The 15,166-nt window shown below is 42.4% G+C and overlaps 4 protein-coding genes and 1 long non-coding RNA gene across 9 annotated transcripts; 3 read left to right on the forward strand and 2 right to left on the reverse strand.

Annotated features, from left to right (window-relative positions):
- Positions 1–147: 147 nt before the first annotated feature.
- On the reverse strand, positions 148–3,998 carry LOC148380065 (protein S100-A13-like). The gene is made up of 3 exons (XM_088364734.1): positions 3,839–3,998; positions 2,281–2,412; positions 148–894 (listed from the first exon to the last, which is right to left on the reverse strand). The coding sequence occupies exons 1-3, from the start codon at positions 3,845–3,847 to the stop codon at positions 724–726; spliced, it is 312 nt and encodes a 103-aa protein (XP_088220860.1). The 5' UTR covers positions 3,848–3,998; the 3' UTR covers positions 148–723.
- Positions 3,691–6,158, forward strand: LOC148380066 (uncharacterized). Its single transcript, XR_015854868.1, has 2 exons — positions 3,691–4,673; positions 5,037–6,158. It is a non-coding gene; the product is annotated as an uncharacterized LOC148380066 (long non-coding RNA).
- thap7 (THAP domain containing 7) lies at positions 3,859–13,229 on the reverse strand. 3 transcript variants are annotated; one of them, XM_088364724.1, is made up of 6 exons: positions 13,061–13,229; positions 6,806–6,885; positions 6,562–6,699; positions 6,295–6,396; positions 4,937–5,874; positions 3,859–4,003 (listed from the first exon to the last, which is right to left on the reverse strand). In XM_088364724.1, the coding sequence occupies exons 2-5, from the start codon at positions 6,883–6,885 to the stop codon at positions 4,956–4,958; spliced, it is 1,239 nt and encodes a 412-aa protein (XP_088220850.1). In that variant the 5' UTR covers positions 13,061–13,229; the 3' UTR covers positions 3,859–4,003; positions 4,937–4,955. The 3 variants fall into 3 exon arrangements, with proteins under 3 accessions (XP_088220850.1, XP_088220847.1, XP_088220849.1); XM_088364721.1 differs by lacking the exon at positions 13,061–13,229 and adding an exon at positions 7,378–7,470; XM_088364723.1 differs by lacking the exons at positions 3,859–4,003; positions 13,061–13,229 and adding an exon at positions 7,378–7,471 and having other exon boundaries at positions 4,460–5,874.
- Positions 7,103–12,140, forward strand: LOC148380068 (uncharacterized). 2 transcript variants are annotated; one of them, XM_088364725.1, is made up of 4 exons: positions 7,103–8,293; positions 10,700–10,857; positions 10,931–10,984; positions 11,130–12,140. In XM_088364725.1, the coding sequence occupies exons 1-4, from the start codon at positions 7,786–7,788 to the stop codon at positions 11,553–11,555; spliced, it is 1,146 nt and encodes a 381-aa protein (XP_088220851.1). In that variant the 5' UTR covers positions 7,103–7,785; the 3' UTR covers positions 11,556–12,140. The 2 variants fall into 2 exon arrangements, with proteins under 2 accessions (XP_088220851.1, XP_088220852.1); XM_088364726.1 differs by having other exon boundaries at positions 10,934–10,984.
- Positions 12,538–14,754, forward strand: ssr2 (signal sequence receptor, beta). Of its 2 annotated transcripts, none has more exons than XM_088364731.1 (6): positions 12,538–12,629; positions 13,088–13,248; positions 13,399–13,497; positions 13,724–13,832; positions 13,909–13,986; positions 14,050–14,754. In XM_088364731.1, exons 1-6 carry the CDS (start codon positions 12,579–12,581, stop codon positions 14,158–14,160), a joined length of 609 nt encoding a protein of 202 aa, XP_088220857.1. In that variant the 5' UTR covers positions 12,538–12,578; the 3' UTR covers positions 14,161–14,754. The 2 variants fall into 2 exon arrangements, with proteins under 2 accessions (XP_088220857.1, XP_088220859.1); XM_088364733.1 differs by having other exon boundaries at positions 12,581–12,645.
- The last annotated feature ends 412 nt before the right edge of the window (positions 14,755–15,166 follow it).

A 15,166-nucleotide genomic window follows, 5' to 3' on the forward strand; every position in this document is an offset into this window, starting at 1 on the left:
GTGGGTTGGAGGACCTCATTTTGAGTTTGTTGCCACTGCCTGTTAAAGCCATCAATGTCTACCTATTTTATTGTCACTGTTTTATACAAGCATAGAAAACATGAGAACAATTTTGATTTTAGAGCACTGCGACAACATACCTCGAGATTAACTGTGCACAAGGAGTGAATTTATTCAAACATTATTTCACAAACTGGTTCTACTCAACGCTGATCTCACCCAACTGCCAATAAAATACATTTAATAAGTAAACATAACCTTTTTGGACTATACATGAGAAGGAAAAAAAACATGAATGTGAGTTAATGATTAGAGCAGGTATGACCTTTTGTACCCTTTAAATTTGATGGACATGACAAGATATATTCATTTCTGTTATACTTTGATTAAGAGCACCAGCAATCCCACTTTGCTGATGGAAGGTTAGTTTGTTAACTAAATAAAACTAACAAGGAAAATGCAAAAGCTTTTTTCTGTGAATTGGTTTCATAAGAGAGAAAACTAGCCTGCTTTGATTCTCGATTTTATTACACAACATATGATGGAAATGTTAAAACCTGTCATATAGAGATGATCGCGTATAAAAATGGAATGCCTTGCACAAGGGCCATCTTCTTATATTTTGCCCCGAACCTGATGATGGTGGTTTTGGGTTCTACATTTCAGGGGGCATTAGGGGGTGGAACCTGGTTGCTGTTTTTGGTGCTGATTTGTTGAGGGTCTTCACAGGAGGGCGCAGCTGCACGAGGTGCCCTTGTTGCCACCGAGGACGCCAAGCTGTGACGTGGCTAGATTCTGGATTAAATTCCAGAAATGGGAGAAGGAGATGCCCTCACCGTCACCCACGCCCATCTTCCGCATGACCTCACTCAGGCCCTGTTCTGACATAAAGGCCTGCGGAAACACATGGAAGGAACTCAAATTAGGTTTTCATCTCTACTTGTGATGCTACTTATTTACCAACACACCACGCAAACGTTGTGACGTCACGGCACGTACTACATAAAGTTTAAAGAGGCGGGACAATGGGAAAAATGTGTGTGTTTGTGTGCTCACTTCAAAACAGCAGTTTGACAGTTTGTCGTTAATTCGTCTTAATATAATACAAAGAATTCAATGTGTAAACTTTGCTTCCCTTTTGCTAGCTTCATGCTAACACACGATATAAAATGGCACGGACAGATAATTTAATACAAGCATCATATTTTTCATCCAAAAATTCAAAACTATTCACCTTTACATTAAAAGAAAGCTTTTATGTAGAACTTTTTCTTAATAATTAAAATAAACTATACATAACTACTTGATGGATTAATTGTAGCAAGTTGAAACATTTCAAAGTGGTTTTTGTAAACTACACACACACAAAAAAAAAAAATGTACTACCTCTGCAACTTAACACAGCAAAGCACAGCCCCGAACACGCCCGTCTCCAGTTCTCACCTCTACTTTTGTGTCCGAAGAGTAAATACACCTTGAGGCTTTAACAGTTACACAAAGTATGTACATTGGAGCTGTTCTCCTTCTTCTGCTGGCAACAGCCAACAGTTAACTGGAGGAATTCAAAGCATGCGCTGAAAGATCACGGGGGCTGTCGGAAGACTGACGCGAACCATTAAAACACACAATCCGGGCCCGCTAGCTTAAAAACAGAATCAAATTGTGGGAAATTTGACAGATTAATTTGAAATGCTCTTTCCCCCTTTAAAATGAATGAATCTAATTGTGCCTCATGATTTCATGTTACACGTCCAATTGACATTGTGATGACTTGGCTACATACAAGCTGCTTTTGTCTGAAAATTAAATAGTAGGCACTTCACAATCATCTTTAATCCATTTTTCTGCTTAGACTGCCAAACGGGTCAATCTGATCCACAACAAGAAAATCACAATGAGTACCCTTGCTGCAAAAAAAAAAAAGAACAGCTTCCATATGAGAGACGCTTAAAGGTATCAATCATGGTGTTTACACACCAGAACGTCGTGGAAAAGACGCTTGGACAATGTGATTTGCTCCCAAGGCTGCGAGTGTGGTTGGCCACGGGTTCCGCTTTCCACCCCCCCAACCCCCACCCCGCCTCCGCATGCATCTTTTAGAGACGTTGCTTAAGTCCGCGGAGGCGCCTACGCCGCACGATCGGACGCACACGTTGTCAGAGCGAGCCTCCTTCCTCGCTCGGCTGTGTGTGAGAAACATGAAGCCACGCCCAAACTACTATAAATCTGTGTGTGTGTGTGTGTGAGGGGGGGGGGGGGGGGGGGGCTCGCCAGTCTTACCTTGCCCATGGTGGGCAGCTGAGAGGATAAAAGCCCCTTGAATTCGTCCATTTTTAGCGTGGGGCCGTTGTCGGCCGAGGCCGAGTGGAACTGGGTGACCAGCGTGTTGATGGCGCCCTCCAAGTCCGAGTACTAAACGGGTATCAGACAAGATATGTTAACCCACACGAGTGTCACAATATTCGAAACTTGTAGAATAATTTATTCCTATGACAATTTGTAATATAATACACTGATTGTTTGGAAGTTCCATTTGGCATCCAGAGGGCCTATCTGTTTTTTTTTTTCCAAGGTCCATAAATTAAATTACGATGAGTATTTTGGGCTTCTTTGACCACAGTTTCTCTGCAGTTTTACTTTTTTTTTTATTACTTTTTTTTTTTAGAACTGCAAGCGAGCCACATGAATATCAAGTCACATGACACAAACTCAAGTTAGTGTTCTTTTGAAAGAAAAAAAAAAATGCAACTAGCTATTCCATGCATGCAGGCAGGCAGCTTTGTCTCTTTCGGTTTCTCACACACACACTGAAGAAAAAAAAAAAAAAAAACACCACACCCTTGTTCTTTTAAGAATGACAAGCTGCTGCAAGTCGTTCACCTCTCCACTCGATGTCATCGTTCTAGGCTACAATGTTTCAATGAAATAGAACAAACTTTTTTAAAGTATATTTTAGAAACTTTAAAGCGGAACCGTTATTTTATTTGTGTACTACACACATTAAATTATTATTGTCACGATCCTATTTGTATTCTCATGATTACCATACAGCAGGATGATATTTATGTGATAAGTTTAAATCAGGTAGAGTGGCTTTACTTTTAAGAATATTTTAAGAATGGCGTTTTTAATTTTTTTACACTTATCTTCCATCCCCTCAGATGGGGATGAGTAATGAAACTAACATGGCAGCCTCGATACAGGCTCCATTGAAATTTGAAATTATTATTACTATTAAATTATTATTAAACAAACACACACACACACACACACACACACACACACACACACTCAAACGCTTATTAAATTCAACTTTACATGTTGTATGGCCCTTATAGAACGTCAAATGGCCCCAGATGAGCTATTTTGGCGATCAAGTGGATCCGATCATGCCTTTTAGGTTGACTTAACTTAAAAAAAGAACGTCATCTTGTTTTAATTAAACAAGTTAATAACGCGCGTGCGCCGTCCGACTTTTGGAAAAACTTCTTCATACATTTAGGGAGGGGCCGCTTGCAAGCGACGCCGCACCAAGAAGTTTCGCCTCGTACTGCTTTGCGCGCAACTTCAACTGTGTGATTCATGAAAGCAAGCTAGAAAGTTATTCGGATGTCAAGAAAATTATTTTAAAACCGCTTTTTTTGTCGGCTAGTTTTGACGCGCGTCCACGCCTGACCGCTTCAGACGAGACGCGCGCCGCCCACAAGTTTTTTAAAAACGCAACATGCACGCGTCAATTGACTGTTAACAAAACACAAAACACGCGTTTGTGACTAAAATTGTGTGTTTGCTTGGAAATCTACGCGAATGTGTCGGTTTGGTTGCGTCGGTTTCCTACCTGAGGCATGTCGACTGTTGGTTCGAATGTTGCAACTTTTTCTGGTCCTGCGTGTCTATCCACTCCTCTTACTGTGTGTGTCAGCGTGTGTCACTGTGTGTGTGTGTGGATCTGCGTTGTTGTCAGCAGCTGGCAGTCGTCCCGGATCCTCCCTCCTTCCCCTCTCTGCAAAAGACAAGAGGAGAGGGGGGGGAAGCAGGAAGAAGGAGCTGTAAAAAAGGAAGCAAATGCGCCATAATGTGACATCATGACACTGTGTGTGTGTGTTGCTATTGTGATTGTGTATTTTATTCAAAAACTGTCATGTTCCTCAAGCCCACATCTGGAAAGTTTTAGTTAAGACAGTCTTGTTGCTGTTTTTGTTTTACAAGTTCCAGTTTGTGATTTTGAACATGCATTAAAGTGGAAGCATGATGGTTGAGCAGTTTTAAAATCATAGTATTAAAAAAAAAAAAAAAGGAGGGGAAGAGGACAAGGAAACAGGCACAACCGCATTCCTTCGATCTGGTTTTATGAGCGAAGTCCGTCACTGGAGAGTGTGTATGCATAAGTGTGTGTGAGTGAGAGGGGCCGCTCCACATTTTGGTTTAAATTAACCAAAGGAATTTATTCTTTAAAAAAAAAAAAAAAAACAGGAGGAATTTTAGCAGCAGATGTTGAGGATTTATTCAAAGATGTCCTTGAGGGGGTGTTAAGGGTGTGTCTTGTTAAATATGTGTTGAAAAAGGGGGGAAAGGGAGGTGGGGGTCATCCAAAACAAGCCCCCGCCCACACGAAGCAACTAAAATATGGCAAGAAGGGGTCGCCCGCCACACCCAATCGGAGAATCGTCTCGGTATGTTGAACTAATATCATGCAATGGAATGTATTGGGTAAGAAAAAAAAGACACACACAAGGTAAGGGAGTGCAAACACACAAATGTCTATACACTTCCAATCACCAGTAAACACAGGTCGTGTTGATATAAGATTATTTGGGGTGTGGCTGTTAAAAATGCAACCTGTACCTATAAGGAGCTTTAAGGTTATTTACTCTTAAATACAACCTGTGCTTCCAGTGAGCTAAATGCAGGTTTGAAAAAAAAAAAAATTAAATACCGTGATGACCAATCACTTGTCAGTTGGCAAACTCGTTGCTGAGTTGCAGGTGGAAGCCTTCCAGGTGTTCTTTCAGTTTCTCCTTCACGTCGTCACTCAGATCTTCCAGTGAGGTGTTGCTGACTGGATGCAGCTGGCTTCCCTTTCCAGTTGGACCGCTCACGATCTCTGAGTCCGGTTCGCACAGTGGGACAGCTTGGCCAGCGACATCTTCGATGGTCAGATAGTTCTGCAGCAGGTTTTTGCCGGAGATGGGGACCAGCACGAACTGAGCCTCAGCATCGCCTTGAATCCACATGGATTGTTGCAGGTCCTGATTTTTACTCTTGCCTTTAAACTCACTTTGACAGTCGGGCAAGCGTTGTGCAGCTTGGAATGAAAGTTGGAAACTTTGAGAATTTGTTTCGTTTGAGTTAAGTTGCATTAAGTCTTTGTCAGGAGTCTTTTCAGTTTCCGATGTTCTGGAACCTCTCCCGCAGTAACAGCAGTACTTATCTGTGAGACTTCCGTCTCTCCTCGTGGGGTCATCTCTTGTCACTTGCATCTTCTGCTGTTTGTCACGCAGCCTCAGCAGGGATGCTCGCACCCGGTTTTCTCGGCGCCGGGCGGCGTGCAGCTGCCGCAGGGTCTTCTCCAGGTAGTCCACAGCCTTGTCGTAGCGCCTCCGCCATAGCAGCGGGCAGAGCTGGGCATAGCTGTGCTCCTTGGGCAGGTAGAAGCCCGGGCGCGGGGGGAGGCGCCGCATGTAGCGCGACGGCGAGACAGGCCGGGGTGGTGACGCAGGCGGTGGTGGCGAGATCCGCCCTCCATCTTCTGCTGCTTCTTGAGAAGTTCCAGGTTGCTCTTCGTCGTTCTCGGCTTCGATGGCCGGCTGGACCGTGGCGTCATCGGGAGTTTGACACTTGGCAGTGCTCTGCTCGCCTGAAACTGGTCCATATCTTCACAGTTTAACAGAAGCAAATCAGCATGACTGGTTGCAACGGCAATCGTTGTACAACGCGACTTACATTCTTAGTGATACGGGTGGTGAACTCGGCAGATTAGTTAAAAGTTGAAAATGCTAATGCATTAAAAAAAACAGGCATATATTCTTTGTCATCTGTGAAAAATTAATAATACTGATGCTCACTGAGCAGCTGTGGCCATCTTGTATTTGCATGTATGTATTATACTGCACCCTGGTGGGCAAACCCCAAAGCTGCATAATAAATACATGAAATTATGATGCACTAAATGTTTATTTCTTCATTGTTGTTACTATATGTTTTTATGAAATACAATACATTAGACAGTACTTTGAGACCCTACTATTTGTACAAAGCCAATGAAGATAATTTTCCATAACATGAACATCTCACCTGTCTTCTTGTTTCAGGACCTTCCCCACCCACTTTGATTTGCTTACAGATGGGGTATCAAACACTGTGGGGAACGCATCTTCCCTCAGTCTCCTCATGCCACTGCATGCACAAAATGTTGCGAATAGTTATCTCAATGTAGGAGTTAAATGCTGAGTCCATTTGAACTTTGTTGCTAACCAAAACATCAGGACATAAAACTCATTAAAAAATACTTTTATTAGCCGTAACCAGGGATTGATGTATTTGGTTTTGATGCTAACTGACCTGCAACTGGCCATCTCAAAGCTCTCCAGCGTGAAGTGCTTTGAGCAAAAGTAGACAAAATTGGTCTGAGGGTCCCAGGAGTCAGAACGGTGGGAGTTGCTGATCCAGAGGTCCCGACGAGAGCCTTCTTTGGGCAACCTGTGTCATCAAATATTTGCAGTTGACATAAACAGTCAATTTTCAGCTCAGCTATGCAAGAATGGGGGAAAAACATGTTTCAATGTAGACAATGCTTTATTATTACTTGTGGAATGTGATGCCAGCATTACGAGTCTCACGGTTGTCACGGGATTTGCAGCCGCCAGCAGAACAGTGTCTGGGCATCTGAAAGATGGCAATAAAAGATTTTTATATCATGGTCAAAAAGACAGCATTGAAGTTTATTTTTATCATAGCCACACCGCAAAAACGGGAAACACTGCAATGTGTGAATTGGAATAATTTCAAAAAAATTCCAGTCCAGAAAAATCTCCTTTAAATCACGCATGCGTAGTGCGTATTTGGTTGCCATATGCTAAGTGCTAACAGGGCCTCCATCTTATTGCATCTCAGTGCTCGTGCATGTTGCAAAAATAATCAAAAAGTCGTGCAATGAAATATTTAAACCCGTGGGATGTCTCACATTGTTGCTAACTGCAGCGGAGCTAACATTTTAATTTAGCCGAACGCCAAATAATTTGCACGCCAGAGCGGAACGTGCCATCTCGGTAATTAGCCATAAATGCGACAAAACAGCAAATACGCCCGTTTATGCTTCACGGCTTTGAAAAATATTTACACTTGACGGTTTGGTTGTTTATAACAAAAGTATACTACCATGCACAGAAGAGTTGACCTCAGGAAGATGGCTGCTGTGTCCGCCTTGCACCTTTTTCCGGTTTTATGACGTCACTTTTTGTACGCTCGGTTTAACATATGAACACAACTTTAACGACTAGACATTAGCGTAAAATATTGGCGTACGTAATAAAAACACATGGGTGTATTTTTCAAAATACTATAGTAAATTATTACTGAAACACGTAAAGAGTATTCTAAAAAAAATGAAATAAAAATAAAGACGATCAGGCTTTAATGGACAAAACAAATGCGTTGTTGAATTATCGAAATGGGTGTTTGTTTGATTTTTAAATAATATCACAAGCAATGACGTTCTTATTAAAGACTGGAGAGTTGACAATCTTTATTCTTGTGAACCTAATTTTGTAGGCATCGCATGTATGTATGCAAACGAGCTCTTGTCTGCAGGTCACGGTCAGAGATGGGGGAGTTTTTTTTTTTTTGTATGTGTTTGTTTTAATGCAGAGGCTGTCTGGACTCTGGAGGATATGTGTCTGGCCAGCCCTCCCCTTCATTGTCCCCCATCCAGTCCTCCCCCACGAAGTTGGGGTGTGGGTGAGCTGTAAATCACAACGCCTCGCAGCAGTCAGACGCGGATGCAAAGCACCAGACTGCACATCATTTCTTTCTTCCCCATCCTATGGCGAGGTTGCTGGAAGTCCAAATGAGGATCCGAGCTCCTCTGGGGGGCACGGTCATGTAGCCAGGGGCTGCATGCGGAGGCTCCGGGCTGCCTGCAACGGCGCGGGCTCCTCCTCGCTGCCCCGACTTCCCCGGCGTCCCGGTGGTCGTCTCATGCGAAACCCAGCGGCCCATTTGCGAAGCTCGAGCCCCACACAGTCCAATGATTATTGCTCTTGCACCAGACCCCAGCCACAGGGCATGGATATATGTAAGTCATCTACCACTTTCCGCCTCTAAATATTGTGCATTTTTTTTTACTGTGTTTCAATGCTTATGTGTCTGAATGTAAATGATGGGGTGAGATGTCTGCAGGTGTATTCCACAACTCTTGCAGCACTTATTCCATTGCATGATGACAAATTTTGTGATTTTTTTTTTAATGCAGTCTGCAGTGCAGGGAGAATGCTTGGTACAGGCGTTACAGCGCACTTGCAGCAAATTGTGTATTTTGTTCATTGTTGGCTGCAACATAAGGAAGCCCAGTAACAATATGCAAGAAAAAAATTCCTCAGTATTATAATGGTCAGTAGGAGATGCTTTAGTTGAGGGCTAGTCAACATATTTATATTCAGTACGGTATTAAATCTGCACTGTTATGTTGATAATGTCAAAATTTTACATGCCGCTAATGTGCAGGTGTGCCTAATGAAGTGACTGGTGAAGCTTGTGCTTCCTGCTCCTGTATGGAAATGTCATGTATGTAAAACCATAACACCTCTAGCTTTTGAAAACAGTTTTTTTTTTTTCCGCCGTGAGTAATATTTTAAGTAACACATGACCCCCATGGCTGTTTGCATTCTTAGAACACACTTAACTCCCCAAATTTGCATGTAAAAAAAAAAAAAAAAACCCACAAATTAACACTAGGCAGACAACACAAAAGGCAAAAATTATAAACACATACATGCACATTTATATTTATGTCAACATACAGTGCTGAGAGCAAGTACCGGTATTCTTTCTTTTTTTTTTTAAGGGTTAAAGATTCTGTTTCTAGAAGAGATTCGAAGCCTGAGTAGTTTGACTTTAGTTTGTTTGCATTCTCGATGGATCAAACCGAAGCAGTAGTGTGATGAGTTGTATTAACAATCCTGCATTTATTCACTCAACAATGCAGATTTTGTTGAGCGTTAACAATCTGCTGACTGTTGCCTCAGCTGGCCTGTTTTTTCTGAAAAGAAATATGATTTCAAGCATAGCAGAGGCACCGATGCTGATTTTTGTTGTGACGTGCAGTGGTGGGAACGAGGCCGGACGGGGGTAAGACGAAACAAAAAAAACCCTCACATCCAGATTGATTTGCGATGCACCAGACTCCTCATTATAGCCGGCTGTCTGTCTGGGGGTCGCTCCTCCCCAAGGCTGGGGGGTAGCTAGGTGGGGGTCAAGGGTGAAAGGTGAAGGTCTGTCAGCCAGGGTCTGTCTAACTCTTTGTCTTCTTTCCCTTGCTCTTTGTTTGCATGGCGCATAGCCAACACAAGACATTTTGCTTTTTCCTCTTCCCACGTAGCCAAATTAATAGTCAAACATTTCATTTCTATTTTTGATGGGCACGATTTTTCTAAGTCGTCATTTCGGGGGCAATTCTGAGCCAGTTAAGCAATTCATTGTACTCTAGTATCTTCTCCTAGACTGCATTTAAGATCAATACAGGAGTCAAATTGTGATATTTCTATTTTCCATAGGTGTATATACGTATAACGGCGCTCCTATTTTTTTTATTGGCAATATATGGCTTGAAAATGAAGCTCATCAGCTTGCAAGTGCTGACATTTATTTAAATCAAGGTCAGATAGGCAAGGTCAGGAGAACTGCATCACATTTGCATGCAGCATTTTTGAATATTAGATTGGGATTAGAGACATAGCTAATGAGCCAGATGGCGTCTGATCTGCTGCGCCCTGCCTTCTTTCCTCTTTGACTGGCTCTCCCGTGATTAAACACTGTGCATGTGTGTGTATTGTGTCTAGACGCGTCTGGGTAATAAATGGTCCAATAAATGATCCCCCACAACCCAGACCACATGGCTCATCCAGCTCGTATCCCCCCCCCCACCCCTCTCACCGCTACCATCACCCTTCTCCACTCTAGTTTTACAATGCAATCACTCCCTTGTTTGAAATGAAGCAAAATGCATCAATGGATTCCGCGACTGCACACCGTTATTACCACAACAAATATACCCCGAGCCATGAGACGAATTGTACAACTCGATCTTGTGAGAGTTATATTTATACGATACATACAGACAAGAGGCTGCTCAAATGGCTGATTCAAATCAAAACCGCAAACTTCCCGTGTGCTTTTGAGCAGGGCTTCTTGAGACTTTTTTGTGCTTCTACTCATGGTAGGCATGGCTGCCAAATTTCCTGTTGCTAAGGGAAACTGGCATAGGGGGCTGAATTGATGTACTGTACTAGCACAAAATTTAAAAAATAAGTTTAATTAGAATTAAATGATTGAAAAAGAACTATGTACACGTGAGGTTTGATTTGATCATTTTTATCGGGAAAGCGAAGGCCTAGTTACCATGACGACCAATGCATCACTGTAACCGTCGCCTGTGTTTTCTCACGTCATCTGGCCTCCCTGACAATGCCTCCCGTGTCCACAGCTGAACTGGAGCTGGTTCAGATAATACTTATCCTGCTGGCGATGAGCGTCATGGTGGCCGTCGTCGTGTGCCTTCTCATGCACTACCGCCTCGTCGCCCTATCACTCCTCGGCCGGCTGGGCCACGCGCGGGAAGTCCCGACGGCGGAGGTCCGACGGGTGAGTGGCGAGCCACGAATGCTTTCGTGTCTACTTGGCGGGGAACTTGTAACGAGTCTCTACGTGTTTTTAGCAGGACGCGAGTGGGTGGCCGGATGGTGTGCTGAGTCAACATGGACAAGGCCCGGTGAGTCATGTGTTTTTGCCTTTTCTCTTCTTACTACAGTAAGCCCCGAAAAACCACGAAAACTGAAACCACACAAATATTGGACCGAGCGAGCTTGAATGAGCGCTCATAGTTTCGTCTTTTTTGGCCTACTTGTGGGTTCCAGAGCTGCACCGCACCAGTCTTGGTGCAGCACCACCACCACCTGTGTCGCCTGCAGCCCACCTACCCATACATGCCACAGGAGACCGTCAACCTGCCCCCCATGATCTGCTTGCCCAGCGAGGAGGAAAAGGCACCCCGCTACTTTCGGCAACATCCAGAGCTGAAGCGCTCCTGCATTCGGGCGCCGCCTAACCGCAATGTCCTTATAGACAATTACGTCCACAACGTCGGACCACGGGTGGCCAAACAGGAGTCTGGAAGCGGCGGCGAGAGATCCGAGAGCCCCCCGCCCTCCTACAGTGTGACTATAGAGGACCCCTATTGTAAAAGTACTCCCCCAGGTCCAAAAAGGTTACAGATACATTGGAGCCCCACTGAAAACACGACCTCCACTGAGGCTGTCCCTCATAACTCCTCAGTCACTTGAGAGACGCAACCAAACTTTTTCTTTGTGATATTTAAATGTTATCAAATGTTTTTTATGCGGTGCTAAAAAAAATCTGTGTTTTTGTCTATTTTTGTAAGCTTTTCCATGTCTTTCTGCTCTACATTTGGACTCAGTGCCCTGATAAACATTAGTCCTAACTCACAGAATGTACTGGGCTTTGTAATGCAAAAAAAAAAAAAGCTAGCTGAAGTTGCACAGAGAATGCTTCTGCTTTTTGATGATTTTTCAAGCTGCTAAAGCTTTTTGCTTGCGTCGGAGAGCGTATATGTAGACATTTCTTTTATCACATTATAGACCAGAGGCAAGTTTCTGTTTTCGTTTCACACTCACGGCGACATTGATGTCACCACCTCAAGCACTTTTGCCTCTGAATCGACAAAACACGGGAAGGAGGACGACGCATCCTCCATATAAGCCATGCACAGCAATATACTCTTGTCGGTGCAATTGACTTGAGTTTAAGCTACAAGTATAGACGCTGAATTTTGAGAAAAAAATATCCTTGTCGTTTACATTTTCATGTTATTTAACAAAGATTTTGTATTTATAAGGTGTAGCAGTTTACAATAAAAGGCTGAAAGTGATAAGGACTGTCATTTCTCATTTCTATGGCTGGAGTTATGCAAGTTGGACGATTTATATTTGTTATTTAAAATCCGTCTACATAATCATATTTAGTTAATATCTTCATATAATTTGTTTTAATGACTGCGTTTAAAATCAAAACTATTTCAAGTATGATTATGATCATTTACGTTTATTTAAATATCTTTACAAAGGAAGAAAATAGTATTAAAGTGTATTTTTTAAGTGTGATTATGATAATTTAAATTTATTTAAATATCTTTACAAAAGAAGAAAATAGTATTAAATTGTATTTTTAACGGAGTGTACAGAATACACTACCACCTCCAATACACTAGAGGGCGCTGTGTAATCGACAGCCCACATGCAGCGCCTCCCGGTACACGTCATGCCAACTGGAGTTTTTAATTTCTGCGCATGCGTGTCTGCAGCCCTTCGCTACTCGGGTCTGAAAAGAGGTTACAGAAGGTAACCATCTCTCCTGGTATTTTCTCCCTTTTCTCGTTAAATTGTGCTTTTATCTCGACATTGACACTTTAGAACTAGACATTTGCACATTTGACACCGCTCTTGGTGTAACAGTTTGTTCTTTTTTACGGAAATTATCTTGTGCTGTCTGTTCCACGTAGGCGTCTCTGACAATCTAGTGAATGCTAGCGAGTTGAAGGATATGCTTTTCGGTTCATAATGGTAATTGCAGTCCAATGTGTTAACGATATTATGGGCTCAATATTTGCTTTTAGCAAACACGATTTTATGCATGTATCACCTTTTAAATTATACATGCTAATACTACTGCATTTACACATTAGGTTACACGCTAACGTTTGACAGCAGCCCTCAGCTTAAGTTGACACAAATGTATAAAAAAATAGTGCTATTATAAGATTGTCTCTTACCAGTTACTGTGATGTTTTGCTTTCCAGATGATGAAGATGCTGCACATTTTTTTGGTCCTGGCGCTGATCGCCCTGGGCTCTGGAGAAGAGGGCGCCCGTCTACTAGCGTCCAAGTCCCTGCTCAACCGATACGCCGTGGAGGGCCGAGACCTGACCCTGCAATACAACATTTACAATGTGGGATCCAGGTGGGAGCATGTCTCTCTATATGATGCACACAGCAATGGTGTGTACAGTGAATTAAGGCTGCAGCTATTGACTATTTTTAGAGTTGATTTTTCTACATATTAGCTCATCGATGAATCATCTTGAATTAAGTGTGCATATTTGTGTTCCAGTGCTGCTCTGGAGGTGGAACTGTCGGACGATTCTTTCCCTCCTGAAGATTTTGGAATCGTTTCGGGAATGCTGAACGTGAAATGGGATAGGATTGCGCCGTATCCTTGAAACCCAGTGTCAAGTTTGTTGTGAACGCTCCAGTAAACAAATGTGCGATGACAGCTCACCACTGAGAGAATTATTATTGGAAATGGTTATAATTCCTCATGGCTTCGGACATAACAGTAACATCCATTTTCTATAGCGCTTCTTCAATATATTATGTTTTTTTTGCTAGGGTGAGTTTCTTTACATGCTATCAACCTTAACTCGGTGGAAAATCAGAGCCAGCAATGTGTCCCACACTGTAGTGCTGCGCCCCCTGAAGGCCGGCTACTTTAACTTCACCTCGGCATCTGTCAGCTACCTGGCTCAGGAGGGCGGACAAGTTGTGGTACAGATTTTACATTTTACTTGAATTGGCTATAAAGGTTGACAGTCTAGTGACAGATGCTCTGTGCGGTTAATAGGTGGGCTACACCAGCGCCCCTGGCCAGGGAGGCATCTTGGCACAGAGGGAGTTTGACCGCCGCTTTTCCCCTCATTATGTAAGCCACACACAAATACAGCTTTCATTTCTACTTGCTTACCGTTTTGTTTGTTGTTTCTAGCTGGACTGGGCCGCCTTTGGTGTGATGACCCTCCCCTCCATTGGCATCCCACTGTTGCTCTGGTATTCCAGCAAGAGGAAGTATGACTCACCCAAGCCTAAGAAGAACTGAAGAAAGAAAAAGAAAAAATACACCTTTGTTATTGTTTTTTTTTTTTAGGGTTTCAGACTGAAGGGGTGGGTTGGGATGGAAGGGGTTAAGTGGGCGCAGGAGGTCTGAGAAGCTTAATCACCCATATTGGGGGTTGAAAGGTGTGCCAGTTATTCATTGTCAAAAACAGGTTCTTAATGCAGGGATGAGAATGGCAAATGTGAAAAAACACTGAAAAGTAGCCAGGGGTCTGGCTATATATATAGTCGCCCCCCCATATATAAACAACATTTTCTCAACGGATTTACACGATTCACGAAAATGACACTTTCGACGGGAAAAAACGCGGATACGCGGAAAATTCTCATCCCTGTATTAATGAGAGAACATTTACAGCAGCAGTTATTACTGTAGAATGAACTCATTTTTGAAGTTGTTAGACTTCAATATCAATAAAAACAAGGTGGTTTTTTTTACTAAACCTGGATGAAAACAGGTTTTTAATGAGAGAACATTTACAGCGGCAGTTATTACTGTTTGTAACTGTAGATCGAACTCGGTTTTGAAGTTGTTAGACTTCAATATCAATAAAAACAAGGTGTTTTTTTTACTAAACCTGGATGTGCCTGGTTTCATTTGTGTACTCTATTCGATCGACCTTTATTACTAAATACAAAAAGCACATGACACCCAATTACTCATCTAAAATGAAAGTGTTTTTATCCACAAAATCAACTTGAAATAGTTATAGATGAACATTAACTTTATTTTATTCATTATATTATGCTCCGTAGTTATTGTCAGAGCTTTATTAGAGTATATTAAGACTTAACAGTTTTAAATAAATTGCACTACACCATAAGATTGATTTAAAAGATTTTAAACACCAGTTCCAATCAGCCCATGGAATAGGTGCCTTATTAGTGTTATTTTAATCCAGATATTGGGCAAAATTTGTTTTTGTTGTGCTCTGACATTAAAACAATATACTGTATAAATTAATGAAATTAACATTGAAGTAGTTCCG

Source organism: Syngnathus floridae, chromosome 21 (assembly GCF_059516105.1).
Source record: "Syngnathus floridae isolate MCC-2025c chromosome 21, RoL_Sflo_1.0, whole genome shotgun sequence".
NCBI lineage: Eukaryota > Metazoa > Chordata > Actinopteri > Syngnathiformes > Syngnathidae > Syngnathus > Syngnathus floridae.